The following is a 26,454-nucleotide window of genomic DNA, read 5'->3' on the forward strand; positions in this document are numbered from 1 at the left end:
TAAATACAGTACACTTTGTGGCAACCCAGATTTTTTGCACAATAAAAAAAAAAAACTTTTTTTCTTAACTGGAAAGACAAAAGCATCTCTTAGTTACAAGACTTACTGCAAAACTCAGTCTTTTTATCTCTAGAGGAATTGGTCCAGAAGTGTGGTACTGGCAAAAAAATACCTCCAGTACCTACAACTTAAACCTGCCATCAATCATAAATATAAAAGAACATGATTTCGAGTCTTCTGACATAGCAAAAGAAATCTTAAATATCAAAACAAGCCTGTCACAAAAATGATTAACTACAATGACTGCCTGAAGTGTGGAACCCATGGACATCACCGAACGCTGCGCTTCCTCTTCTGTGATGCTTTGCCAGGCCAGCCGTCTTCAGCTGCTGCTTGTTTGTGGGTCTTTCTGCCTTAGGTTTTGTCTTAAACAAGTGACATGCATGGTCGATTGGGCTGAGATCTGGTGATTGACTCAGCCATTGCAGAATATTCCACTTCTTTGCCTTTAAAATCTCCTGGGTTGCTTTCGCAGTAAGTTTTGGGTCATTGTCCATCTGCACTGTGAAGTGACGTCCAATCAACCTTGCTGCGTTTGGTTGAATCCGAGCAGAAAGTTTATCCCTGTACACGTCAGAATTCATCCGGCTGCTTCTGTCTTCTGTCACATCATCAGTAAACACTAATGTCTCAGTGCCATTGGAAGCCATGCATGCCCATGCCGTCACAGTGCCTCCGCCATGCTTTACAGAGACCGTTCATGAGCCGTCCCAAACCTTCTCCATACTTTCTTCCTCGCATCATTCTGGTGCAAGTTGATCTTAGTTTCATCTGTCCAAAGAATGCTGTTCCAGAAGTTCCAGGCACCTTTAGATGTTTTTTAGAAAAGTCTAATCTGGCCTTTCTATGTTCAAGGTCAAGTAGCGGTTTGTACCTCGTGGTGAACCCTCTGCATTTGCTCTCATGAAGTCTTTTCTTTATGGTAGACTTCGCTACTGATACACCTACCTCCTGGAGTGTTCAACTTGGGTGGATGTTATGGTGTTTTTCTTCACCATGGAAATGATTCTGCAATCATCCAGCACTTTTCTTTTTCCAGGCCTTTTTTTTTCCCCCAAGCTAACAAGAGCACGTTCCCCCAGAATGTACCAAACTGTTGATTTGGCCACTCCTAACATTTCTACTCCCTCTCTGATTGATCTTTTTTCAGTCTAATGATGGTCTGTTTCACTTCCATTAAAAGCTACATTGACTGCATGTTGGGGGTTCACAGCAACAGCTTCCAAATGCAAATACCATACCTGGAATCAACTCCAGGCCTGCTTAATAGATGGATAAATGAGGAACAGCCCATGAAATAGCTTTTGTCAATAGCAATCATCTTCAGTCCCTTGAGAAAGAGGCAGCTACGTATTAAAGAGCTGTAATTCCTAAACCCTTCCTCCAATTAGGATGTGAACACCCTCAAATTAAGAGTCTGCCCTTTAAGGCCATGGTGATGAAACAATCTTGAATATACTTTGGTATACAGCTAAAATGCCAAAACTGGTCACTGTCCAAATATCTTAGCCCAACTGTACATCATACACATTTTATACCCAGTTACTCTAATCAGCTTTCCTACTCAAAACACTTGTTTCTGTATTTCAGTTACTGCCCTCATGTGTACAAGCGTACACATGCACTTTGACAACTAGATCCAGAATTCACATCCTCATCTGTTCCATCTCGTCCAGCAACAAAAGAGGAAATTGAAAGTCAATTTCTCACTTTTTTGCATTGACTGTCACTGACATTTATATTCATCACTACATGATGGGGAACACTAGTGACTAAACATTTAATCCTGATTAAAAACAGGCTGGCCCTGACTGGATTGTGGCTAGTTGTGATGTCTTTTGCAAGCCAGAAATTCTCTCCACTGTCCTGTCCAACAGGGGTACCTAAATCCTGCTCCTGGAACTCCAGCAGCATTCATCTCTAATCTTAATCCAACACTCCTAATCCAGGTTAATAAAAGCCTTCTGGAGCATATTGTGAGCAAAGTGTGATCGACCTGAACTCAGGTAGTTGCACTCCCTGAGCAGGCACCCCAGTGGCAGAGTGACCAAACGTACACATTTGGGGTGCTATTTGGAATTAAATGCACCAATCATATTTAGAATCCACTTAAACTGATTTTTTTAACCCCAAAAAAAAAGGGTCTTTTTTGCCTACATCGCACAGACAAGGCAATGTGTACAGCCCCTTTGCCATCACAGCAGATAAACCTATAAATTATACAATTCACATATTTACTAAAAACAAGATTTGCAATAGCTTGAGATCAAAAAGCAAGAGGCCAAAAAGCAAGCTTTTTTTGTTTGTTTATTTAAGGGCCATGCAATGCCCCTTGGTGTTACTTGAAACTTTCCAGGCCTAGGTCCTTAACGAGTGTAACAGGTACAAAAAGAATAAATTTCAAGTTACTGAGGAATGTAATAGCTATACAAAAAAAAAAAAAAAAACCCACAAAAAAGTGCACCATCACTACTGCTGCACGGCAGACTTTGGGACTCAAAAGTAGGAGGCACAACTCCTTTTAAATCCTGCTTGGGGGGGAAAAAAAAACATACATAACACAGTCATGGAACATAGTATCAGTTATACAGGACATAAATGCAATAAATTACACTGTGCGTATGCGGCTGTGTGCGAGTTTAACTAGGGGAAGGCAGGAGGGGGCATAGAGAAGGGCACCATCTGCTGGGGCATAGGCTGTGGGGGCTGCTGCTGAGGGTTGAATGGGAATTGGTTGTGGTTCATTCCATTCTGAATGCCACCTTGGCTGGCCCCAAACTGCTGGTTCTGGAAACCCGGGTTTCCAAAGCCACCAGACTGGTTACCACCAAAGCTGGACTGTCCATTGTTGTAAGCCCCATTAAAGCCATTATTGCTGTTACCATTGTAGTTGCTAGACCCATAAGCTCCCCCATTTTGGGCCTTGTTGCCAAAGACTTTCTTTGGTCCACTGTCATAACCACGGTCATTACTGCGACTGTCCTGACCGTAGCTGTTGAAACCCCGTCTGCCTCCAGAGTAGTGATCTCTGCGGTCATCTCTATACCCGCCACCTCGACCGCCCCTTGAACGACCTACAGGAATAAGAAGTCTTTGTTAAAATCTAAAGTCAAACATGTTAGAAAAAAGGCTTACGATCATTCACAAAAAAACTAGGAAAAATTCTAAAAAGTGTGGAAAAACGAGAGAAAAAGCTTCATTAAAATCCAAAAAACCGAAAAAACAGGAAAAGGTGACTGCAGATAAACCACAGTTCCTGTATCTCACCAATTGGATTTACCTCCTCTGTCTTCTGCCATCTGGATGAGCTTGGGGTTAATGGCCTGATTTGCCTCACGGAGGACAGAGACGAGGTCGTGCGCCTGCTTCATGTTGTTTGGCGTGAAGAATGTGTAGGCTGTCCCTGTTTTTTGGCTGCGAGCCGTGCGCCCAATTCGGTGGATGTAGTCCTCAGAGTTGTTGGGGTAGTCATAGTTAATGACAAATTTGACGTCCTCGACATCTGTGTAAACGATTAATGCAGCGTGGCCGCAAGAGGGTGCAAGAATCGCACACAGCCACAGCAGCAAAAGGTAGAGATGTTAGTAAATGCAGTGATTAGGAGGGCACATACTTACCTGACTGAAAAGAATAAGATTACTGAGACAGTTTTAAAAACATTCAACTCCCATAACTACCCTGAAGACTAAAAATGGTGCCCAACTAGACCACTTCCACGGCTCATATCTGATCTCCCCACAGTTGAGTGACCAGGTGACTCCCACCAATAGGCCTTGAGTAATATTTTTGCCTTGTTGCATGTTGATGCAAGGACTACCTACAGAAAGGAACCCTAAGGTCAGTGTTTCTTGTCCTGTTCTGGCCAAATCACTGAGCAGCCCTTACAACAGGGCAGACAATTTAACTGTATAATCAAGGCAAAGTCCTCCCAACCAATCAGTGGTCACTTGACAAAATGTCTCTCTTAGGCAGGACTCGACATGACTGGAGCCAGAAAAGGGAGGGAACTCCAACCAGCCTGGGAATCGCATTCAGTACAGAGGTGTGCAGGTAACTAACAACTGCTCATTTCAAATAGCCAAATACTGTGAAAGAGGCCCACAAACCAAGGCAGACCAACAGAACCTTTCCACAATTGTGCCATAATAGCATGGCTTACAGCCTTTGGGTTTGAAGGATTCTCAGGTGAAGCAGTTAAAAGTTCTGAGCAGCTGCAAACAAGAGACACGAGGCTATCCCACAATGCCACATTCCTCTGTGGTCGGCTCCGCCCCAGCGGTACACTCGACCTCCCAGAACCTCTGTATGCGATTTGACTGGCTGGCAGAAAAGGCAGGACTCCAGCAATGGAGCTCCAGACCCCTCCGGTGAACCTGGGCGTGTCATGCCAAGGCCCTGCCACCAAGACTGCACCTTCAGGTGAGAGGGGGAAACTCAGAGAGGGACAGCAGTTAAAGAAAGAAGCTTAAACACTTTCTTTATAAGAAAAGTACACATGAATATGACTGAAAAATCACTCAGGTGCTTGATGCTGTTAAAGTAAATAAAGCTAACCTACCTAGACCTCTTGAGGCCACATCAGTAGCAATGAGGATGGGAGCTTTGCCAAACTTGAATTCTGAAGGAATAAATGGGGAAAGAAACAGGTTACAACTACACCCAACAGTAGTTACTTAAATTAACAACCAGTCATAAGGGTAAACATACCGTTAAGCACCCAGTCTCTCTCCTGCTGGCTTTTGTCTCCATGTATACCCATTGCAGGCCAACTGCAAAATAGGAACTACATGAATACAGACTCTTCACATGGCATCTACACTGGTATTAACAACACTGCTGTAATTTGACTTACCCATCCCTGCGCATTCTCCTAGTGAGGTCATCACACCTCCTCTTGGTCTCCACAAAGATGATGGTCTTGTTCTCCTTCTCACTCATGATCTCCTCCAGCAGACGCACCAGTCTGGACAGAGCAGATTATAAATGCATCAACTGTAATCCAACATCAAATATCAGAGCTCAACTGATCTTCCACTGAAATGCTCAACCAACTATGGAGGCTTAAGACTGAGGTTCATGCAATAAACCACTTATCCAGCATTGCTACACTGATGAGCAAAGTCATTAGTGACCATTTTATTACGACCACTAAATACTAAACACCACTCACTTGTCCTCCTTCTCTCCATCACTGCAAACATCCACGATCTGTAGGATGTTGTGGTTGGCGCTGAGCTGCAGTGCACCAACATTGATCTGGACGTAATCCTTCAAGAAGTCTTCAGCCAGTTGACGCACCTCTTTGGGCCAGGTAGCACTCCACATGAGTGTCTGCCTGTCAGGCTACCGAGAGACAGCATACGAGTGAGCAAAACGCAGGTGTGCTTTAGAGGTAGAACAGGTCAACTACGGGAAGTTGTTGAATGAGACTGGTTAACATTTCACTGACAAGAATTGGAGTATACTCCTTAAGGCTAGGAGCTTGTGTTTCAAGAAGTGACTCACCCTGATCTGATCGACGATTTTGCGGATTTGGGGTTCAAAGCCCATATCCAGCATTCTGTCAGCCTCATCCAGGACTAGATATGTGCACCTGCGCAGATTTGTCTTGCCAGCTTCCAGGAAGTCAATAAGCCTGCCTGGGGTGGCAATGCAGATCTCAACCCCTGGAGAGAGAAAAAAAAAAAGAAAAGAAAAGAGTTGTAGACTTATCACAAAGAACAATAAAGATGCATGTGGATAATTGGATGGAATGAAAGCATACCCCTCTCCAGGTCCCGGATTTGTGGTCCTTTTGGAGCTCCTCCATAGATGCAAGTGGACTTTAGGCGGGAGGCTCTGCCGTACTCTGCTGCCACCTGCTGGACCTGTTGGGCCAGCTCACGAGTGGGAGCCAGTACCAAACACTGAAAAACAAAGTTAGCATCTCAGCCAATAACCAAAAGAAGAATTTTAATTTCTGCTGTGTCAAGTGAGCGGATAGGACCAAGACTATTTGGGAATGGGTTGTGGCCAAGTGGGCCCACCATGCATTGATTTGTATGAGGGGGACAAAGTCAATACAAGCAAATTGTACAGCAAGTCAGCCAGTGTGCTGTATGTACAGTCAAGACTGCAGATTTTAGTCCAAGTGTAGATTTTAAACTTTATGTGCAAAGCCACTTACAATTGGTCCATCTCCACGCTCCAGGAAGGGCTGGTGGTTTATGTGCACAATTGCAGGAAGCAAATACTGAAAAGAAAGGGATCACATTTTTACTTTAAAATAAAACCCAAGTACTAAGAAGAACGTACTGCCGAATATAAAGACTACCAAAAGTATCAAGACATTCTTACCGAAAGCGTTTTCCCAGATCCTGTCTGGGCAATGCCAACCATATCTTTGCCACTTAACGCCAGTGGCCACCCCTGAGCTTGAATAGGAGTTGGATCAGTCCAGTTCTGTTTATTGATCACATCCATTACATAAGCTGCAAAACAAAAGACCAAAAGTTTAAGACAGATTCTTAAAAGGGTGCTCTGGCATCCCAGTCTCATCAGTTTAACATAACCGACTCACTACAAAACCCAACATGCATTCAGCAAATCATTGGGAACCCCTACAATGCTCAAAACCCCCAACTGCTAGTAGCCAATAAATAGTAGTGTCACACCACCTTGTGTCAGACATGTTTAAGAAATAATTCAGCCAGCCAACACGCGTATCGAAGTAGAAGTACGTTTTGAAAGACATCAGGATTTGCCAAGACTAAACCAAGAAGTGTCAAACTGTTCTATGATGAGGGCATACATTTACAACAGCTGTAGCTATAGGTAGTTATTCCACCCAGTTTCAGCCAATGTATTCCTATAGCCGTTCTCTGTATTAGATGAGTGTTGTGTAAACTTACATGGAAAACTGGCCTCATGAAACCTCATTACAGGTTTAGGGCAGTCTCTCCCCTTCACCGTTATCTCCTTGCTTCTCCTGTACTGTTCAACTTCTTGCTGCAATTAAAAAAAAAAGCAGAGCATTAAAACTAAAGTCCACCCTTACGAGAAAAACCAAGAACAAGATTTCCTACACGAAGGCGAAGCACAAGTGTTTACTTACTGAGGACCTTCTGACCACATCAGGATGTTCCTGATAAAAGTTCTTCTCAAACTTGGGCAGCTCATCAAGGTTCCAATGTTTCTTCCGCAGCCTGTCACCTGGATTCCCAAACTTCTTGCCTTGGGGGGGGCCACCGCGACTTCCTCCAAAACGTGGCGGTCCATTGCCATAACTGGAGGAAGGCAAACATTGGGCAGGAAGTTAGTCATATTTTCCGAGCAGCCGTCAGCCACACGTTTAAAATGCACACCTCATTGCTTAAAGGGGGAAAAGCAAAACCTATAATTCTACATTAAGTGAGAGGCAAATAAGAGATTCAGCATAAATCACTCCACTCTGGAGAAACTCGCAGAGCCATAGTTGTTCACAGCAGTGGGGATGGGAACCAGAGGCCTAGGGAGTTCAATGCCCCTGGAAGCCCCCCCATAAACAATCACTACATTACCGTTACACGGTTAGATACACGGTGCCTGAGGACTTCACACAAATCACCGACTGAGCCGTTCAGAAGTGAAAACCCGGTAAATTTCCTCTTAATTAAGTTACTGCTTTACAGAACTCGACCGCCAATGTTTGAGCCACGGTACAACAAAAAGTGGACAAGACGTGAAACAAGCCTTAAACACGTTACTGGGCGTATAAACTCCGTCTCGGCGGTGGCGATGATACTTTATTATGTCTGCGTCACGTTTTAAGCCGCTGCCATTTTAATTCGGACCAGCAAGGAAACAAAGGAAAAAAACCGGCCGGCATTTTGTACCGGCATCAGCGCCAGCCACATGGCGAGGCGAGGCCTCGCCGGAAAAGACGCCGAAACCGAGAATTAACACAGAAATGACACGACATCGCCGTCAGGTCACATACACAACGGTTAAACCCGCCACACGGCCCCGGAGAAACTCGCCGTCATGCGGGATTTTAGCGCATTTCAGCCGAAAACCGCCTGCCGAGCTACTAGCTAGCCTAGCTAGCCTACCTAGCATCAACAGCTCGCCAACACGACTTACCACCAGCCCTAATCTCCGACATTTGGCGCGAACACCAACCTCTAAACAGTCGCTCGACTGTCCGTGTTAAAAGCGAAGTTAACGCGCGAGCGGTGTGCTCCGTTACCGGTGGCCGGTAAGCTCGGCTAGGCTAACGGACTCAACGCGCCACGGTAACTAGCTCAGCGGAGAAAACTCGCCTTCTGTCGCGGCTTCGGTCTCTGTCGGCGTACCCGGGCATGTCTGCGGCCAAAGGTAATAAATTAAAAGGTAAAAACTAAAGTAAAGGACTAAAGTGAAGCTGGTCTTCCGTCCTTCCTCCGCCGGCAGTGATGGTGCTCTGAATGCCGCTACCGGCTGCGCGCACTACGCCTTTATACCAACCGGAAACGACGTCATTCGCCTCCACGTGCTCCGAGCCGCTCTCCGTCGATCGGCTCGTGCTCTTAAACGTGTTTCTGATTCTCTGAAACGCGCTCGGGTTTATTTAGTCTCGGGTTTTATTTAGTCTCGGGTATTATTTAGTCTCGGGTTTATTTAGTTTCGGGTTTTATTTAGTCTCGGGTTTTATTTAGTCTCGTGTTTATTTAGTCTCAGGTTTTATTTAGTCTCGGGTTTTATTTAGTCTCGGGTTTATTTAGTCTCAGGTTTTATTTAGTCTCGGGTTTATTTAGTCTCTCATTTTCTTTATTTCCGCCATATGAATGACCGTTGGTGCTGTCTATATACTGTCTAAACTGTAGTCAACACAAAATGTCAGTCTGTCTGTCTCTGTCTGTCTGTCTATCTAGCTATCTGTGTCTGTCTGTCTAATGAATCTATCTATCTACCTATCTATCTATCTGTCTGTCGATCTGTCTATCTATCTATCTATCTATCTGTCTGTCTGTCTGTCTGTCTGTCTAATATCTATCTATCTATCTATCTATCTATCTATCTATACTTTTTTACCTGATATGTGAAATCCAGCAAATAAACAGCAATAGTGCATGAAAAGTGCCGAAGTTTGTTAACTTATTCACTTATTTTCACTTAGAAAATCAACAAAACATCTGATTTAATTTTAGGAGAAGACTGTGTGCACAAGTTTAGGATGAAACATAGCTACATTTGATATATGTAAATAAATGTGAACACTAAAATGACCTGAATTTAGTCCTGTTTTATAAAGACAGCATTCAAAACACAGTTCCGTTTAACGTTCTTTAAAAAGGGAACACTTTTAGAATGTTTTACTAAATCACTAAACATACGCGTAATAAGAAACACGCTCAATGTTTCAATGTGTGTTTATTATCAGACTCCCAGTGGCAGGAGGGGTGGGGGGTGGGGGGTGGGGGGGTGGAGGGGCTCAGTCAGTGAAGAGAGGACAGAACAGAAGACAACTCACAAAACACACAAGACACGAGAACGTAGATTTTATGAGGGTCCCCCGGCACAGTGAACAAACAAGTGTCCCACTTTTGCTAAGTTCACGAGAGCGGCAGTCCTGCTTGGGGAGCAGCAGCGGACCAAAGCAAGAGATGTGAACAAAAAAAAATTAAGAATTTCTAAAATTCTGTGAAATGATAAGCAAATTGTCCATTATGCATATTAACAAAAGGACTGCATGAAGAAAACAGCCAGCAATAACTAACTATTTCCATCTGCCTTATCAAGATGTATTCTAAGTGTATTCGGATACTTTCTGTGCTGTAATGGAATTATATTTATATTTAAATGTATAAATATGTGTCTGGTGTTGGGGTGGCATGGTGGGTAGCGCTGTCACCTCACAACAAGAAGGGCCTGGGTTCGACTCCCTAGCCGGGCAACAAGCGTCCTTTCTGTGTGGAGTTTGCATGTTCTCCCCATGTCTGCGTGGGTTTCCTCTGGTTTCCTCCCACAGACATGCAGTCAGGCCAATTGGACGTGCTAAATTGCCCCTAGGTGTGTGTGAATGTGTACGTCAGTCTGCCGGCCTGTCCAGGGTGTGTCCTGCCTTCCACCTGATGACAGCTGGGATAGGCTCCAGCACCCCCTGCGACCCAGAAGTGTAACTAGGGAAATCTCACTGCTAGCCTAAGATGCTATTTCTTGCCATTCTTCTGTATAGCAGCTCAGAGAAACTTCACACTGTCTTTTTCATAAAGACATTTTCGCTCATACGTCTCTCCCGAGTGACCCTGTAATGTTCCAAATGGTCAGGTTATAACCAATGTTCTACCTCAGAACTGGCTAGCACCTCTCTTTCGCTAACAGGAGGCGATTCACACCCCACTCACTCCTTTCAAAACAAAGGACAAATCCTTTATCATTATAACAGAGACAACTGCTTTCTTTGTCTCAGTCTGCTGAAACATGACAGGCCCAAATGCCCCCATCAGAATTACAATAGGCAGTTTACAGCAAAAAGTATAAGAGAAAAGTGCATATGTGTGGAATCTAATGTTAAAGGGGAATGCTATTTATTTTTAACTTAAAGCTTAACTCAAAAACTTGACATCTGAACAATAGCAGAACCCTTTTTGGTGCTATATAGAACCATGTACGTTGTCTATTAATCCGAAGAACAATTCCACTGTACAAATAACTATTTAAGCATGAAATGCTTCTATATTGTGGTTCTGAAGTTCACAGCGGATGTGATGGGGAGCAGATTTCTGAAGACTTGAATGCATCTAAAAGCTTCCTTACAGGTTTTTCACGTGAAGTGGTTGTGAATATGTTCCCCGATGGCTGAGACTTTGTGTTATGATAGTTTTGAGAAGGTTTTGGCCTTAAACATAATTTAGATATTGTATCTTGTTTCTCAGATTACACGTAAAAACTCAGAAGACAGACGTAGGTTCATTGTTCATTTGGCCATGTTTGTGTTGTGTGACTCCTGGTTCCCATCACCACCATTATAAAGAACATTAAGTCAGTAAGTTTCTCCACAGTGAATCATTTCACATCAAACTACTCAGGATGACCTTTTTTTTTTTTTTTTTTTTTTTTTTTTTTTTTTTACACCTCATCCAATGAATTTTGCAGTTGAACTGAAGTGGAATTTCCTTCTAATAGATTCAAGAGTTTTATCATGTGCACAGCAGAACAGGTAGTTACACAGTACAATGAAATTCCACCTTTGCTGTTGCTCCATTCATCAAAACTAATCTCAATATAATCTTAGAAGAAAATAGATAAAATAGAATATAAGAATAGCACTAAAAACAATAGTAAAAAAGTACACTGCTCAAAGTGCAACAAAGTTGAATGTGCTGACAACAAAATCACAAAAATCATCAATGGAAATCAAATGTATTAACCAATGGAGGCCTGGATTTGGAGTCACACACAAAATTAAAGTGGAAAAACACACGACAGGCTGATCCAACTTTGATGTGATATCCTTAAAGCTCCTTAAGTGAGGTCTAGCATTGTCCTGCATTAGGAGGAACCCAGGGCCAACCGCACCAGCATATGGTCTCACAAGGGGTCTGAGGATCTCATCTCGGTACCTAATGGCAGTCAGGCTACCTCTGGCTAGCACATGGAGGGCTGTCCGGCCCTCCAAAGAAATGCCACCCCACACCATTACTGACCTACTGCCAAACCGGTCATGCTGAAGGATGTTGCAGGCAGCAGGTCGCTCTCCACGGCGTCTCCAGACTCTGTCACGTCTGTCATATGTGCTCAGTGTGAACCTGCTTTCATCTGTGAAGAGTACGGGCGCCAGTGGTGAATTTGCCAATCCTGGTGTTCTCTGGCAAATGCCAAGTGTCCTGCACGGCGTTGGGCTGTGAGCACAACCCCCATCTGTGGACGTCGGGCCCTCATACCATCCTCATGGAGTCGGTTTCTAACCGTTTGTGCAGACATATGCATATTTGTGGCCTGCTGGAGGTCATTTTGCAGGGCTCTGGCAGTGCTCCTCCTGTTCCTCCTTGCACAAAGGCGGAGGTAGCGGTCCTGCTGCTGGGTTGTTACCCTCCTACGGCCTCCTCCACATCTCCTGGTGTACCAGCCTGTCTCCTGGTAGCGCCTCCAGCCTCTGGACACTACGCTGACAGACACAGCAAACCTTCTTGCCACAGCTTGCATTGATGTGCCATCCTGGATGAGCTGCACTACCTGAGCCACTTGTGTGGGTTGTAGAGTCCGTCTCCTGCTACCACGAGTGTGAAAACACCACCAACATTCAAAAGTGACCAAAACATCAGCCAGAAAGGTACTGAGAAGTGGTCTGTGGTCCCCACCTGCAGAACCACTCCTTTATTGAGTGTGTCTTGCTAATTGCCAATAATTTCCACCTGTTGTCTGTTCCATTTGAACAACAGCTGTGAAATAGATTGTCAATCAGTGTTGCTTCCTAAGTGGACAGTTTGATTTCACAGAAGTTTGATTTACTTGGAGTATTTGTGTTGTTTATCCATCCATTTTCTAAGCCGCTTCTCCGTCAGGGTCGTGGGGGGGTGCTGGAGCCTATCCCAGCAGTCTTCGGGCGGAAGGCAGGATACACCCTGGACAGGTCGCCGGTCCATCGCAGGGCTTGTGTTAAGTGTTCCCTTTATTTTTTTGAGCAGTGTATATAGTTTTATGTGCAAAGTTAAAGTTAGATGTGCATATGTGCAAGTATGTAGAGCAGCTGTTCATAAAGTGCATGTTGCAAGTAACGGATGTAAACAGTAATATTCACACAGCAGCAGTGCAGTGTATGTAAGGTGGTTATTGAGTGCAAGGTTGGCGAGAGTTCAGAATGGGAGGGGGAGGGAAGGGGGTAGTGAGTGAGGTGTTCACCAGCTTGATGGCCTGTGAATAGAAACTCGTCGTCAGTCTTGTAGTCCTGGACTTGACAAACCTGTAGCGTCTGCCTGAAGGTAGGAGTGTGAAGAGTCTGTGCTGGGGGTGTGTACTGTCCCTGATGATGTTGTGGGCACCTCCTGATGACCCTGGCGTGATAAGTGTCCTGTAGTGAGGGGAAGGCTGCTCCTGAGATGGACTGTGCAGTTTTGATCACACGCTGGAGAGTCTTTTTGGGGATGTTGTCTGGGCCAGCTGCTCTCCATGAGTTTATTCTCTTCAAGGTCCTGCACATCCACTGATGTCACAGTGAGTGATGTATTCTGTGTGGCCATAATGTCTCAGTCGGCCAGGGTTGAGGGCCTCGAAGCGAGCATAGAACTCATTCGGCTCATGAGGTAGTGTGGTGTGGCTGGTTGTGACCACCCTGCTTGTCTGTTGGTAGTTGGTGATGTGCTGCAGTCCTTGCCACTTGCGCCGGGAGTCTGCGGTGGTGTAGTAGCCCTCCAGCTTCAGCCTGTCTTGTCTCTTGGCCGCTGTGATAGATCTACGCAGGTCATATCTGGATCTTTTGTAATCTTCAGTGTTGCCTGAGAGAAATGCAGCATGGACCGAACTTCACCGTTTATCCAGGATTTCTGCTTGGCATATTTTCTTGGTCTTCTGCTGTTGTAACCCATCAGCATCAAGGTATGACGTGTACATTACGAGATGCTTTTCTGCTCATCATGATTGTACAGAGTGGTTATGTGAGTTACCTTAGCCTTTCTTGTAGCTCAAACCTCCCCGACCATTCTGTTGACCTCTCTCATCAAGTTGCCTCTGCATGCCACTAACTGGATGTTTTTTCCTTTATTGCACCGCTGAGTTTGAAAATCCCAGTGTGTGATTTCTTCTATCCGATAGTTGATGTGGACATTAAAGTTAGTGGCCCATGCATTAATGCAGTGCACTGCTGCCACACGATTGGCTGATTAGATAATCAAATGAGCAGGTGAAGCGGTGTTTCTAATAAAGTGCTCAATGAGCGTACGCAAGGTTGATTTGAAAATAGTGGTAAATCTCCAAAATGTGTTCTTTGGGGATTATTTTAACTTACAACACAGCAAAAATACTGTGAAACAAAAGCGTCAAGCAGCGTAATTCATAACCGTTTCATGTAGTGTCTTTCAAAGGTTATTTTCTCTAGAATAGAGCATTTCAAATCAAACCACGTCTAATGACTTTTACACTGCAACTATTTATTCATTCTGAAAAATCAGTGGTCTTCATCTTATACTGCCTGAAAGTGTTTGAGCAGTAAATGGTAAACCAGTGGCTTCTTTAGAATGAATAACACTGGACCACTCATCAAGTGTGATTGTCAGTCAGCTCACTGAATTGTCTAGCAGTGGGAAGTTAAAGTGACTGGACGTTTCTTATCTGAGGGTCTTTTTCAGGATCTAGATATGCCACTATCAGACAACTCTACATGTAGACACAGAGAGATAAAAGCAGCCGTTGGTGCCAATGGCCAGTTTAATCAGAACTAATTACACACAAAAATAAAATACTCTTACAAAAAAATGATAGTGTGTTACATTAAACAAATTGCACCGGTCAACTATGAGATATAGTCCTGCTAGTAAGTCATGCTAAAATAAACCAGAGGCGCCTCTCGAATTTTAACATGCCAAAACAACATCCAGTCCAACGTCCTGGAGGCAGCTGTACAACAAAAGAGTGATGCTGAGTAAAGAGAAGGAAAAGCAATGACGAGAGTCTGTATGTGTGCACTGGACTTGAGAGTAAATGAAATACATTAAAAAAAAAATTCGTTCCGTTCATAAAGAGTTCGGTAAATAGAATTTTTTTGCCTATTATTTACAACAATTACAGTCTGCATGTGTGCAAAAATGTATTTTCCCCCAATGTCTTCTTATATATCTTTCTATTTAACTTAAAGATATATGACAGATTTCTGTGATCCACATGGCCAACTGTATAAGGACAATATTCTATTACTGTACAAAGCACCTTTTCAGGATAACTTCAGGATAATCACTTTATCCAGAGATTATTTTTTCCACTTTTTTTTCCACACACAGTTTATAAAATAAAATAAAAAGTAATACGAGAAGTGTAATTCATTTTCAGCATATGCAAATTTTAACAACAGTCCATGGTCATAGAGGATTGCTATAGACAAGTATCATCTCAAACATTCAACCATCTAATATGAGCTTATAAAATAAAATAAATATGATGGAGACTTTTTTACTGGAGAAGACAGCTAAAAATTCAAGCCATTGATTAAGAATCAAATATGTTGCTTGTGAGTCTTAGAATGAAACTGGAAAGTATAAAAAAAGGTGTTGCACTATGTCTGAGTCTACACATTTAAAGTAATACAAAAGGTAAGGAGGACAAGCTTTCAAGGCGTTTGGGTATAACTGATGACATTTACGTTCGAGATTTAGTCATTTAAGACACTTTTGTCCACAGTCATTCATAATAAGGTACTGCAGCTACAGACCCCTTGAAGCAGAAGGACAAAACGGCTCAAATCTGCTGCAGCCATGTTCTAATTGTCAGCGTCATCTATTTTTGTTTCTGTTTGAAGCTTTAAACTTTGATTACTTCACTACTTGTCACCCTGTAGCGTAAATTAAATGCTCACTGATATGGGGGGGGTTCGTGAGCCAACAGTACGTGACTGAGATGCCCTTCAGGAAGGCACCTCACCCCCAACTGCTCCCTGGGCACTGTGGATAGGGCTGCCCACCGCCCAGGGCAAGTGTGGTCTCTGCCCCCTAGTGTTTAATGCTGTTTGCTATCCGGTGTCGACCAGAGAAGGATGAGTTCCCCTTTTGAGTTTTCCTTGCCACTGTTACCACTGGCGATGCTCATGGAGGCTCAGACCTGAATTTTTCTGCAAAGCTGCTTTGTGACAACACCTGCTGTAAAAAGAGCAATATAAATAAACTTTAACTCAACTTGGTGTTTCACTGCATGGATGGGTTAGACTGCGGAGGTGAAATTTCCCAGTTGTAAGGGTCACTTACTCTTAAGAGTATCAGACACAGAAAAAAAAGTTAAATTAATTATGCCTTTTGTTTCCTGTGGGTCATAGCAGGCAATATTAGTGTTAATACTCAATACTGGAACTACACCTTAATGGAGCCTTATCATTCTTGCTGGGGTCAATAAGAAACAGACATTCCATGAATGAAGGGTACAAAATGAAATGCATCATAAATGCACAGACATACATTTAGCCGTTAAGATGTTCAGCTCTGATGTCAAATCATAAGTTTTAAAAAAATGAATGGCACTAAAGGAGATGGGCTCCCTAAAACATTCATATCACCTTTCTTTGAATTGTTAGTCATCCATGGCAAAGCAGTGTACACGTTCCACTTCAATTTTTTTTGCTGTGGATAACACGAGTTTATAGTGGGTAAATAAGGGTAATAAATTATAATTCTATATAATTTGGTTGTTCATTTCTTCATGTTTCCTCCATGTCCTATAAAAATAACACTAGACTACCTCATTAATCAATCCATCAAATGATCATTCATTCATTTCAAAGAAGCTTATACATCAGACTGCTGATGAGACTGGTTTTATGGAATGGAGCACAGGTAGTTGTAATGGATTCTGGTGTTTATCGGCTTAATAGTGGCCAGCAGGGCACTTACAGAAGGGCCCTAAATGAGAGCCCTCATTAGAGCTCCTTTGTAGTTTGCAATAGCATGTCAGGCCCCAAATGTGCACCATGCAACAAGATATTAAGAGTATCACACCCTGTTCTACTTCAGAAGACAAGGACCTGCTACAAGGGCTTCCAAGTCCACCTGGCAAACAAACACCATTGTGTGTAGTCCTTTGTCGCCACTGGCATCTTCCACTTGTCTTCAGTAAGGGCAGTAGTGCTACTCTGTTAGCTTATGCAGGTGTGCTCTGTTGGCACCCCTCCAGTGTCCCTCCTTTCTCCTCAGTCAGTTGGTACAGACGCTACATGAAATACTGTCTATATCTTTTTTCTTAATGCTAAAAAACAAAAGAGGAAGAGCAGTCATTTACACATGTTCCAAAAAATGGTAAAAAGTCAAGAGTCACTAGCAGCTGAAAAAGAAGTTCATTTTTCTCTTGAAAACAAAACAAAAAAATATGCAGGGATGCAGGAAAATAAAAACATGTAGCTGAATTAGGCATAGAGTGCTGCGAAATATTCCATCCCTCTCGTCATCCTATTTCTAATCCTGTCCCTGCTTCTGATGACGGGGGCGGTGCTGCTGAACCATAGGCCACCCCCCTTGGAGTAGAGTGACAGGTCAACTCCTCCCACAGAATGGCTCATCCACTAAATGCAGGCTAATCACTCCACAGCAAAGCCACAAGTCTCCTCAATGGCTGTTAGAAGTTTGTCGTAGAGCTTGTCATAGTGCTCGTATGGAGGAATGTCAATGCGGTTGAAGCTACGGGAACACACAAAAAAAAATAGTTAACAGTTAATACCAGCATGACTGATGTGCCTAACTCTGTTTAACTTCATCCCTGAATCCTGATGAACGGCATTGGAAGTACAAAACAGGTCACACATTCTGCTGAACTGAGGGCTGAAAGGCTGAAGGGTTTTCACTTACCATGTGTGGGCCTTGGGGAGGTTATCTGTGCTGGCGTCAATCTGATGGATGGTGAAGAGACGTGGACCCGCAGCTCCTGGACCCCAAACACATCAAGTTTGCGTGAAAACATGTACAGGTATATCATCACAAGTCTTAAAGTTTAACAGACTGTGGTGTAATTTCTAACATTTTAAAATGAATGTAGTTGAATCATCACCTTCAGATTGATGCAATAATTTTACACCCCAAAAGAGACAGACTAGTATAATATACAGTACTGTGGAAAACACAGAGGCAACCCTTCATTTATATAATTTTCAGTCAAAATGGCCATTAAGTTGTTTATTTTTTTGGTGTCAGAAAAAAAATCAAAAATGTACATTTAACAGAACATTACACAAAAAGTTCAGTTTTAGAAGTTGGTTGCATTTTCTGCTTCTCAATCCAAATAATCCCAAACACATTAAATGATGTTTAATTTGCACATCTTCTTCTTTGCTGTCTATTTCTGGACAGTTACACATCCTTTCAGACTGATAGTGCTGGGTTGTCCTCTCACAGTGGAAGGATGGACAGAAACACCTGTGGATTTTTCAGATCTGAACCAAGAGTGGAGCTTGATTTTCTCCTTTCTCTTAAAAGATGTAAGCTTGAAGTACCGTTTATCTGATGGCGACAGCTTTGGTGGTCTTCCAATTCCAGCACAGTTGTTGGGAGCCCAAGCTTTTTTGTGCAGCTTTGGAAACGTTTTCCCTTTTTTTCTTTTGACTTTCTGCTTAATTATGTAAGTGGATCTCTCATAAGTGTAACTGGAAATAACTGAATATGAATAACTGAAAAATGAATAAATTGTACTTAATGGCTGCTTTGACTGGAAATTAAATAAATAAAAGATCTCTGACTTTTTTTTTACTACTATGCTCTTAGTGCTGATAACTGTGTATCTACCATCCCACCCACTACTATCTGCTCTTACGGCCATTGGTATAAATGGCCTGAGTTGAAATACCTTGTAAAGCTTTAAAGCCCTGCAGCGGCACTCTGGAGGAGCCGGTGACGAACTGCAGCAGCCGGGCTCTCCGCTCCTCATCGAATGACTCAACAGCTCGCCAGAACCACTTCACGATGTTGCTGTCTGGTGTGCAGTGCTTCAATCGTGTGTTGGACTTCCAATCGTTTATGTCGATTTTTCCTAGGCCACACACGATCAGCTGGCAGAGGGAAGGGATGGGGTGTGGTGCAAAGTGAGGTCATGTAGAAATACATACTAAAACTGAAACCTTAAGGCTGACACTGTGCCAGTAAGTACAGAAATGGAGGAACTGACAGTCACATAACACAAGATATTTGATAATACATTCTGTAAAATTCACAAGCAATTATTACTGCAGTGTGTTAGCAAAAATCAGCAGTTGTGGAAAAAAGTACCAGCCAAAATCAAAAAAGTGCTCAACTTTTCAACACTTTTTAAAAAAGAGGTATTTTTAAGCATTCAAATTCTAATACCTCAAGCTCTTTCTCATCAAAGGCCTTGAGCAAGTGTTGCGGTATGACCTCATTGAAGCCCTTCTGGAGGGCCAGGAACTGAGCCTCGATGCCTCTCAGGAACCGCCAATTCACATAAAGCCTGCAGAAGACCAGACCCATGATATTAGCATCACCTTGTGGTGAGAACAAGTGCTGCATCAAGAATAAAGTCAGCCCAGTTCAAGCACAAGAGCTGTATAAGAGCCTTTTAAACATACCTGACATACTCCTTCTTGGTCTCCTGGGTTACAGGGATGCTCTTACCATTTGGTTTGAGCTCATGCTGAATGATCTCCCCATATGCATTGTGTTCTACACAAAATGTGTGGTCCAGTACCCCTGTGATGTCGTTGTCACTGAGCACACAGATTAGGGAAAATTCTTTGTTAGAGGATATTTATATACTTGATGTGCTGGAGAAGCATGCTACAGGAATATGTGTGTAATGCTACATACATCATACTAATAATCAGCCCATCATAATATCTCATAATACATCATAATCCCATAAGAAGTTTTCAAAGGTATGCAGAGAAAACTTCTGGGGGAGGGTGCAAAAAAAACAAACAACTAAAACACCTCAGAGTGCTTGGTCTGCCAGGAGGAATATCACAGGCATGTAAGAATGTAACATGGATCTGGAACTAATTCTACATAAAAACTGATATCAATGCAACAGTCACAAAAATGTTGAATGTTAGGAAATATAAAGAGAAAACATCAGAACTAAGTGGTCTGCGAAAAACAAAAAAAAATCTGACAAACTGTTTCATTGCAACGAGAGAGGTAAGTAGTCATCTGGTCTAAGCAGGAATTGAGGTTCACTCACAGGATCCACACTAAACTGTTGTGCAGGTCAGGGTCTACAGACTCCATGTCGTCCAGGGTGATGGGTTTGCCCAGTAGTTGCTTGTAGAAGGGCAGAGTAAAGCCGCCATCTATGTAATGGCCGTGGAACACAGCCATGCCCATTATGCGGCCCACAAAGTGGAAGTAGGACAAGTGTTCCTGAAATGAAAACAGTCCAAAAATCAATAACTGGTTATTTAAATGCACTAGCAGTACTGATATAAGCATGATCTGTTTTTCAGAGGAGCTCAGTTAAGGGCTATTCAGACAATGTTTTTTTTAAAAGTCTGTGTTAATCTTTGTGCTGACTGAGTACAGCACTGAGTGTTAAATCAGTCAGAACTAGCCTTTGGTCTCCTTGTCAAGGAGACTTCCTTGACATTGATGCAGTGATGTATGGCTGTTAGGGGTGGGCGATAAGGAAAAAAAAATGTATATAAACGATATGTGAAACTGTCATGATGCCTGATATTACAAAGTTTTGAAAATGCTATTAAAAACTAAGACTACAATTCCACATTTCACATACAGTGCTGCACTAAATCTATTTAAACAGGACTAATTGCAGTCTCTTTGGAATGAAAGATGCAGTTGGTCAGTGTGTTTTAAGTAGACATCCAGATATCCATGATATGCTCAGAAATACATTTTGTGTGTCATGATGACGATAAAATATCATATTGCAAATGACTAATGGCTGTGTGCATCGCATGTTGTGCAGTGCTTTTCAGTAGAGGTCCGAGTTGGTCCATAGATGACAATAACAGAATCTTGATTCAGTGAATCTGAAAATCGTCTAAATGAGCAATTATTCTTTACTTAACAGGTGTTTTTTGGCATATATCTGTTTGTCATGAAAAGCATTGTCTAGGTCCTACAGGTCACAACATAACTGTAAAAAGGTTATGCACAAAGCTGATAATATGCCAAGCGGAAGTGTTTCTGTCTGGCTTTTCGCTTAATAAAATGATGTACCGGGTTGACGGCAGAGTCTGGGTTGATCTGCAAAGTGTAGATATCATCCCGTGAGTACTGGAAGAGGCCGTAGTATGGATTCAACATCTCATGTGAAAGGAGGTATAACCACTCCCTGCAAACACATGCAAGCAAACACATTAAGCATAGGAATCTTCCAGACTGGTCACCAGACTTTGTAGTCCTGTCCCACAAATACAGGAGAAGGTCATTCTTGAGATGCTTGGAATTTTAGTTCATGTTTGACTTGTGTAATACCCATCTGTCACCACTAGAGTGTGTAAAGGGTCTAGTTTCCAGCCTAAACTTAACTTCCAAGTTAACAAAACGTCTCAGCATAAGCCCTCAAAGAACAAAAGCACTCGGCCTGTATTCACTAAGCTTCTTGGAGTACGAGTACTGTTCCAGGGTCAGATTCTTCTCACATTCACTAAGACTTTACTGACAGGGACAGATCCCAGATCAGCACTCTTACCCTTGAGAAACTTTGTGAATACAGACCCTGATCTGAGATCATTTCTGTCTTTCTGTTCATGTCCTAATTAATATGTAGGTGACGGTCATACCTGGCTACTCCTCCATAATCCAGTCCTTCCTCTCCTCTGAACTTCACCATCAGTCTCTTCCACAAGTCTTTCGGCCTCATCTTCATCACTTGCCGGTACGACTCCTGAAGAGGGAGAGATCAGAAAATACATTCTGCTTAGTAACCAGCAGGACAGCTTTAATTAAAGAAAAGTAACACATACTATATATTCCATAAAGACAGTACTATGTGGTACTGGAATAACAGGTTAAAGCCATTTAAAAACACACATTCTAAATTTCATGTATCTGCAGACAATTGAAAAGTGATATATGCAAAAACATGCACGCATGACATGTTTTTTCTCTGTGGGCCCATATAATATGTCTGTTGCAGGCCTGAATGCCTCTGGAGCTCTGGAGAGAACACAGAGGAACGGTGGAATGCAGCATCAGAAACATCTCCAAGAGTTCAGCCTCACACTCCCTTAAGCACCCAAACCCAGACGAGCCCACTCAGTGAAAATCACTTCAAGCTGTGGAGCGGTGGGGGAAAAAAACAAGTGTGCACACAAACACATATAGCTCAAAACCACCCTACAGCAGGTCTATGGCTAGAGACAGGCTTCATAGTAAATAAAAAAAGAAGGCACATACACATACTTCTAATAGCTCTCACACAAGCTCAGCCACCCAAACACACGTGTTAAGGACTTTCTCATTAGTGGATGAAAGAAGTAATACCCAACTGAGCTCCCAGACATGTTTACACACAATTAAAACAGCCTTTAGACTTTTATTTACTGCCTTGCTCAAGTGTTTTTCTGGTAGGCAGTGAGGGATGATGGAGGCAGAGAGTGAGAGAGTGAAGAAAAAAGAGCTACATAAGTGAGTCAGCAAAACAAGCCAGCACAGCAGAGGCACAAAATAGGCTTCCTCTCTGCTCTCCACACAAGAGAAAGGAAAAAAGAAGACAGTGTGGGGCAGTATGGCAGATGTCGCACTCCAGCGAGAGCACATGGCTCACAGGCAGGCTCTGCCAGGGGAGCAACAAACCAGCATCCACTCTGCCTTCATCATCAGTCAGTGAAACGCCTGCTGCTTCATGCTATGTTGTATTAGTCTACGTCTGTAACTAACATGGGGTGAAACGTAACAATTTTTCACATTGCCTTAGCTACGTGATCTGTGAACTTTCACAGCAATCGGGCACGTTTCTCCAGATTCAACCTGAAGACTCTTTTTAGACCAATCCTGGTCCTGGAGATCTACCACCCTGTAGAGATTGTTGGCTCTCAACTCTACAAGGTGGTGGGTCTCCAGGACCAGGATTGAGCATCCCTGTTACAGACCGTACATTTTTTCGTCCTAAGTGATTTTCAGTTACTGAGTTCTTGTACAGTTGTATGCAAAAGTTTGAATGTCCCTGGTCAAATGGCATGCTCCCTCTTAAAGATTTCTGCACATTTGGTGCACAATTTATATTATTTACAGAATTAACACAGGGAAAAAACCCAAAAAATGTTCCACTACTCTTGCACAGGCCACAATTTATTATTTCCCCCTTCAATGTGTTAAATTCAGCAAATAAACAGAAACGCTGCACCCAAACTTTTGCATAAATTGTATAAGTTACAGTATTCCTATGTAATTTTATTACTCCTTTTAGTGGCTGTAATACATCCCCATTTTTAAGCATGTACATAGTTCACAGTGACAGCTAGCCAGGCTGAAGTAGTCTCTACATTTATGAGGCTTAACCCCACGTTACAACTAAGCCTCCAAAAGTAAATGAGGCAAGTCCATAGCTCCTCATATCAGTTCACAGTGGTAATCCTTTTGGATTAATATGGGGAGATTTATTTCTGAGATCTTGGGTTTTAATGTGGAGGTGTCATTTAATTCTATGCATCTTGATGTAACCCATGAAGGCTTAAGTAAGAGTGATGGCTACCTATTGAATAAATATCTGGTCACTTGAAAGAAAGCTATCACCAAGTGCTGGCTCAGAAGAAACCCCCCCAACTGTGGACCTTTTTGTTGAAATTGTTATTCGCTCCATGGAAATGGTGACTTACGTCCGTACGTCTTCAAAAGGAGCGAGGGAAAAATAATGGATGAAATGGGATTGCTATACCCGAGTAAGCGAGGTGAACTGAGGACTTTGACTCTGATCATTCTGCTTTTGTATGTAAACCGAGATTGCTGTTGAGTTTTATGTTTGAAAATCTGTAAAGCTCAGATTTTAAATAAGCTCATTTGCCACCTATTTTGTATTATATTTATATGAATGTGAATCAGCACAAAACAAAATAAAATAAGTTATAAAAAAAGTACAACAGATGTCATAAAAAATAAAGTACATTTAAGTTTTACCATGCTTTACCATATTCATTTTAATAAATGCTATTTTACTTATTTAGGTTGGAAAGACTGGCTGGTTGAAACAGCATCAGGGGTGTGTATCATTAGGATTTGAACTATACTGCAATCAGTACCAATGCTGCTTCTCAATACCAATACTTATCAACACTCTAATTGATTCTATTCTCCATAAACAAAGACATGACAAGACATTTCACAAAAGATGGGAAAAGACTGTTATCTCCCTACAGCTGAAAATCGTGACCATAAGCAGCACAAATTTAGTCACTCCTGGCAGTCAGGTCAGCTCACACCAAGGTCAAACTTGGGCTACCCATCAGTTAGCGATTTATGCTATGCTAGCTACCAAATTTTAATTCGATACAGACTCATCTTAATATTTCTACTTCCCCCCGATAAGCTGATTTAGGCTATCAAAATATCCTAGTAATTCTTTTAACATTAGAAACATTTTCTGATAAAGACATTTTGATTATCAAACTATTCTATCTGTAGTTTTAACATGATGCTCAAGTTGGCTTCCTGTCCACCTAATCCAGTCTAGCACCATACATTTGAATATAATAGCTATGTACAATGAATTAATACTATATAAATACCAAAAGCAGCAGTGTTTGTCCAGGAGCTTATTGGTATTTTGGTACTGACCAGTCAGGAACTAGAATTAAACTGGTACCCAATACTCAACTCAAACAGTATACAGTGTTCATCTATTTTAAAGTCCATCAACCCCACTTTGTGATGCCAGTTATGTGATGTGAGATGCCAATTCAAAATTCATACTTTTGGAATGTTATAAACAGCAATAATCAATTGTAATTACAATTTTTAGGCCAAAATAAAACTTGCAGGTTTTATTTTCAAACGTAAGTCTCGCTATACTGTTTTTGTTTTGCGTATTCCTTTGTTGCGTTAGTTCCTCTAGTTACATTTGTCTACGCAGTGTAACTGTTACTGAACTAAAATCTACTGAGGTTATGTGAGTATAGTTTCTACTCATTCAAGTGGATCCACCACGTTACCTCAAAGATCTCTTCGCGGGAGACTTCGATGCGGCAGTGTCCAGCCTGTGGCTGCTGCTGTGAGAGCTCCTGCCGGAGGATCTTCAGCTTCTGCACCAGGTCTCTCTTGTACTTGGGCACGGTCAGACACTCTGCATCTTCAGGCAGGTTACCAGGAGACAGGGCAGACTGGGCCTGGTCTTTCAGCTGACTTGCACGACTGCACACAGACACAGAGAGAGAGAGAGAGAGAGAGAGAGAGAGAGAGAGAGTCTGTTATTGCTTTTTGGTGAAGATATTTACAAGATATGCACATTTACAGTACAAAAACGTTTGTACATTTAATCTGACTTGTCATTAATTGAGAATTTGATCAACTTTTACAAATACATGCATAACTGATAGGATCTTGCACATCAAAATTTTATGAATGATGAAAATGCAACATTTGATTGTTGTCTTTGGAGTTGGCTTAGCGACAGTGTAGTCAGTACAGTTAATCCTTTGTTTTGTCGGGAGTGGGGCATCTGAAAGTTGTGAAATCATTAATCTCATTATAAAGTTTCAGTTCCTGAATTGGACAGTGAAACTATGTTTCTTTTGTTTTTCCAAACAGAACGCATCCACATTTTTTTTGTCAGGAGCAAGTCATCATGACTTGAAGATATTCTTTTCTTTATGTTCGCCCACATTTGTGTCATTTATTCACACTGCATTTGGTGTGGAAAGGCTTTAAACAATAACTGATGAATCTTAAGATTAATTTTTGAGATTTTGGAAATTCAAAACAAGCACTGACATGTGGACACTCAGGTTCAGTCTACAGACTCTTGCACACAATCTTTCCATAAGCCTCTGCCTGCACTCATGCCGACATCCCCTCATCCGTTACATGCCATTTCGCACATAGCTTTAATGCCAAAACAGCAGGGCACGATGCCATAGACATCTCCCAGACACAACCCACCTTTATCCCAGAAAACACAACTTTCCAAATATAGAAGAAAGAGCTCTTTCACAAAGAGCATCTTTAAACAGACTATGACCCAGTGCTGAGGGCACTGGTTCAGCTGGGCAGAAACTCAAGGGCTTTCACAGGCTGGCACCACTGCTTCAGTCAAAAGGGCTCTTACTGACAAGTGAGTAGAATAATCATAAATAAAAGGACCTTTGCCTTTCTACCTACTTGCTTAACCACCGCATCTACTTAGCTGACGTTTTTAGCAGCTATATCTACTTGATGAAAATAACAACAATAATGCTATATAATGCTCTGCAGGACTCCTAGAACATAGTAAGAGTAATTTCAGACAGATTACTATAGTCTATCACAGGACAATAAACAAGGTTATTATAGATCACTATAAAACGGTATTACAACAAAGTGTGGGCAAAATGATGGCATGAATTGCTTTCATGATGCATACTGGATATTATCAGTACTTAAAAGCACACTGTAATGAACTGCACGGATCTCTGAGTACATTAAATTCAGTGCAGCTGCATTTTCAATTTACATTTATGCATTTGCCAGATTTTTTGGAGTGAATTTAACCACGCATGGTATGCAAATAAAGTATTGCAAGTCTTGCATATGTCCATGGATTCTTACTGGTGTGGCATGGTGTTCCTGTGCAAACAGGGAATCAAACCCCAGTCTGGCCATAAATAAAAAT

At 42.2% G+C, this 26,454-nt stretch overlaps 2 protein-coding genes across 3 annotated transcripts in view; both read right to left on the minus strand.

The window, feature by feature from the left end:
* Positions 1-2,349: 2,349 nt before the first annotated feature.
* Positions 2,350-8,498, minus strand: ddx5 (DEAD (Asp-Glu-Ala-Asp) box helicase 5). Of its 2 annotated transcripts, none has more exons than XM_017705663.2 (13): positions 8,340-8,497; positions 7,154-7,325; positions 6,951-7,047; positions 6,397-6,530; positions 6,227-6,292; positions 5,825-5,966; positions 5,566-5,726; positions 5,231-5,403; positions 4,913-5,023; positions 4,768-4,829; positions 4,619-4,678; positions 3,341-3,562; positions 2,350-3,134 (listed from the first exon to the last, which is right to left on the minus strand). In XM_017705663.2, the coding sequence occupies exons 1-13, from the start codon at positions 8,378-8,380 to the stop codon at positions 2,704-2,706; spliced, it is 1,872 nt and encodes a 623-aa protein (XP_017561152.1). In that variant the 5' UTR covers positions 8,381-8,497; the 3' UTR covers positions 2,350-2,703. The 2 variants fall into 2 exon arrangements, with proteins under 2 accessions (XP_017561152.1, XP_017561153.1); XM_017705664.2 differs by having other exon boundaries at positions 2,956-3,134; positions 3,328-3,562; positions 8,340-8,498.
* A 5,893-nt stretch (positions 8,499-14,391) lies between these two features.
* Positions 14,392-26,454, minus strand: part of smurf2 (SMAD specific E3 ubiquitin protein ligase 2) — a 61,314-nt gene continuing 49,251 nt past the window's right edge. Inside the window, exons 12-20 of the mRNA XM_017705665.2 lie at positions 24,800-24,998; positions 21,434-21,537; positions 20,868-20,982; positions 19,873-20,051; positions 19,262-19,399; positions 19,023-19,143; positions 18,526-18,727; positions 17,535-17,610; positions 14,392-17,366 (exon numbers count right to left, since the gene is read on the minus strand). Of these exons, the coding sequence (XP_017561154.1) occupies positions 17,267-17,366; positions 17,535-17,610; positions 18,526-18,727; positions 19,023-19,143; positions 19,262-19,399; positions 19,873-20,051; positions 20,868-20,982; positions 21,434-21,537; positions 24,800-24,998 (1,234 nt within the window). The 3' untranslated portion in view covers positions 14,392-17,266. The remainder of the gene's footprint in view (positions 17,367-17,534; positions 17,611-18,525; positions 18,728-19,022; positions 19,144-19,261; positions 19,400-19,872; positions 20,052-20,867; positions 20,983-21,433; positions 21,538-24,799; positions 24,999-26,454) is intronic.

This window comes from Pygocentrus nattereri, chromosome 14 (assembly GCF_015220715.1).
Source record: "Pygocentrus nattereri isolate fPygNat1 chromosome 14, fPygNat1.pri, whole genome shotgun sequence".
In the NCBI taxonomy this organism is placed as follows: Eukaryota; Metazoa; Chordata; class Actinopteri; order Characiformes; family Serrasalmidae; genus Pygocentrus; species Pygocentrus nattereri.

Bases quoted from the DNA above. Each gene is read 5' to 3' on its own strand.
- ddx5 (XM_017705663.2), bottom strand. From the start codon at position 8,380: ATGCCCGGGTACGCCGACAGAGACCGAAGCCGCGACAGAAG. The intron at 6,293-6,396 runs GTAAGAATGTCT...CTTTCTTTTCAG, and splicing joins GATCTGGGAAAACGCTTTCG to TATTTGCTTCCTGCAATTGT. The intron at 5,404-5,565 runs GTGAGTCACTTC...GTCTCTCGGTAG, and splicing joins AAATCGTCGATCAGATCAGG to CCTGACAGGCAGACACTCAT.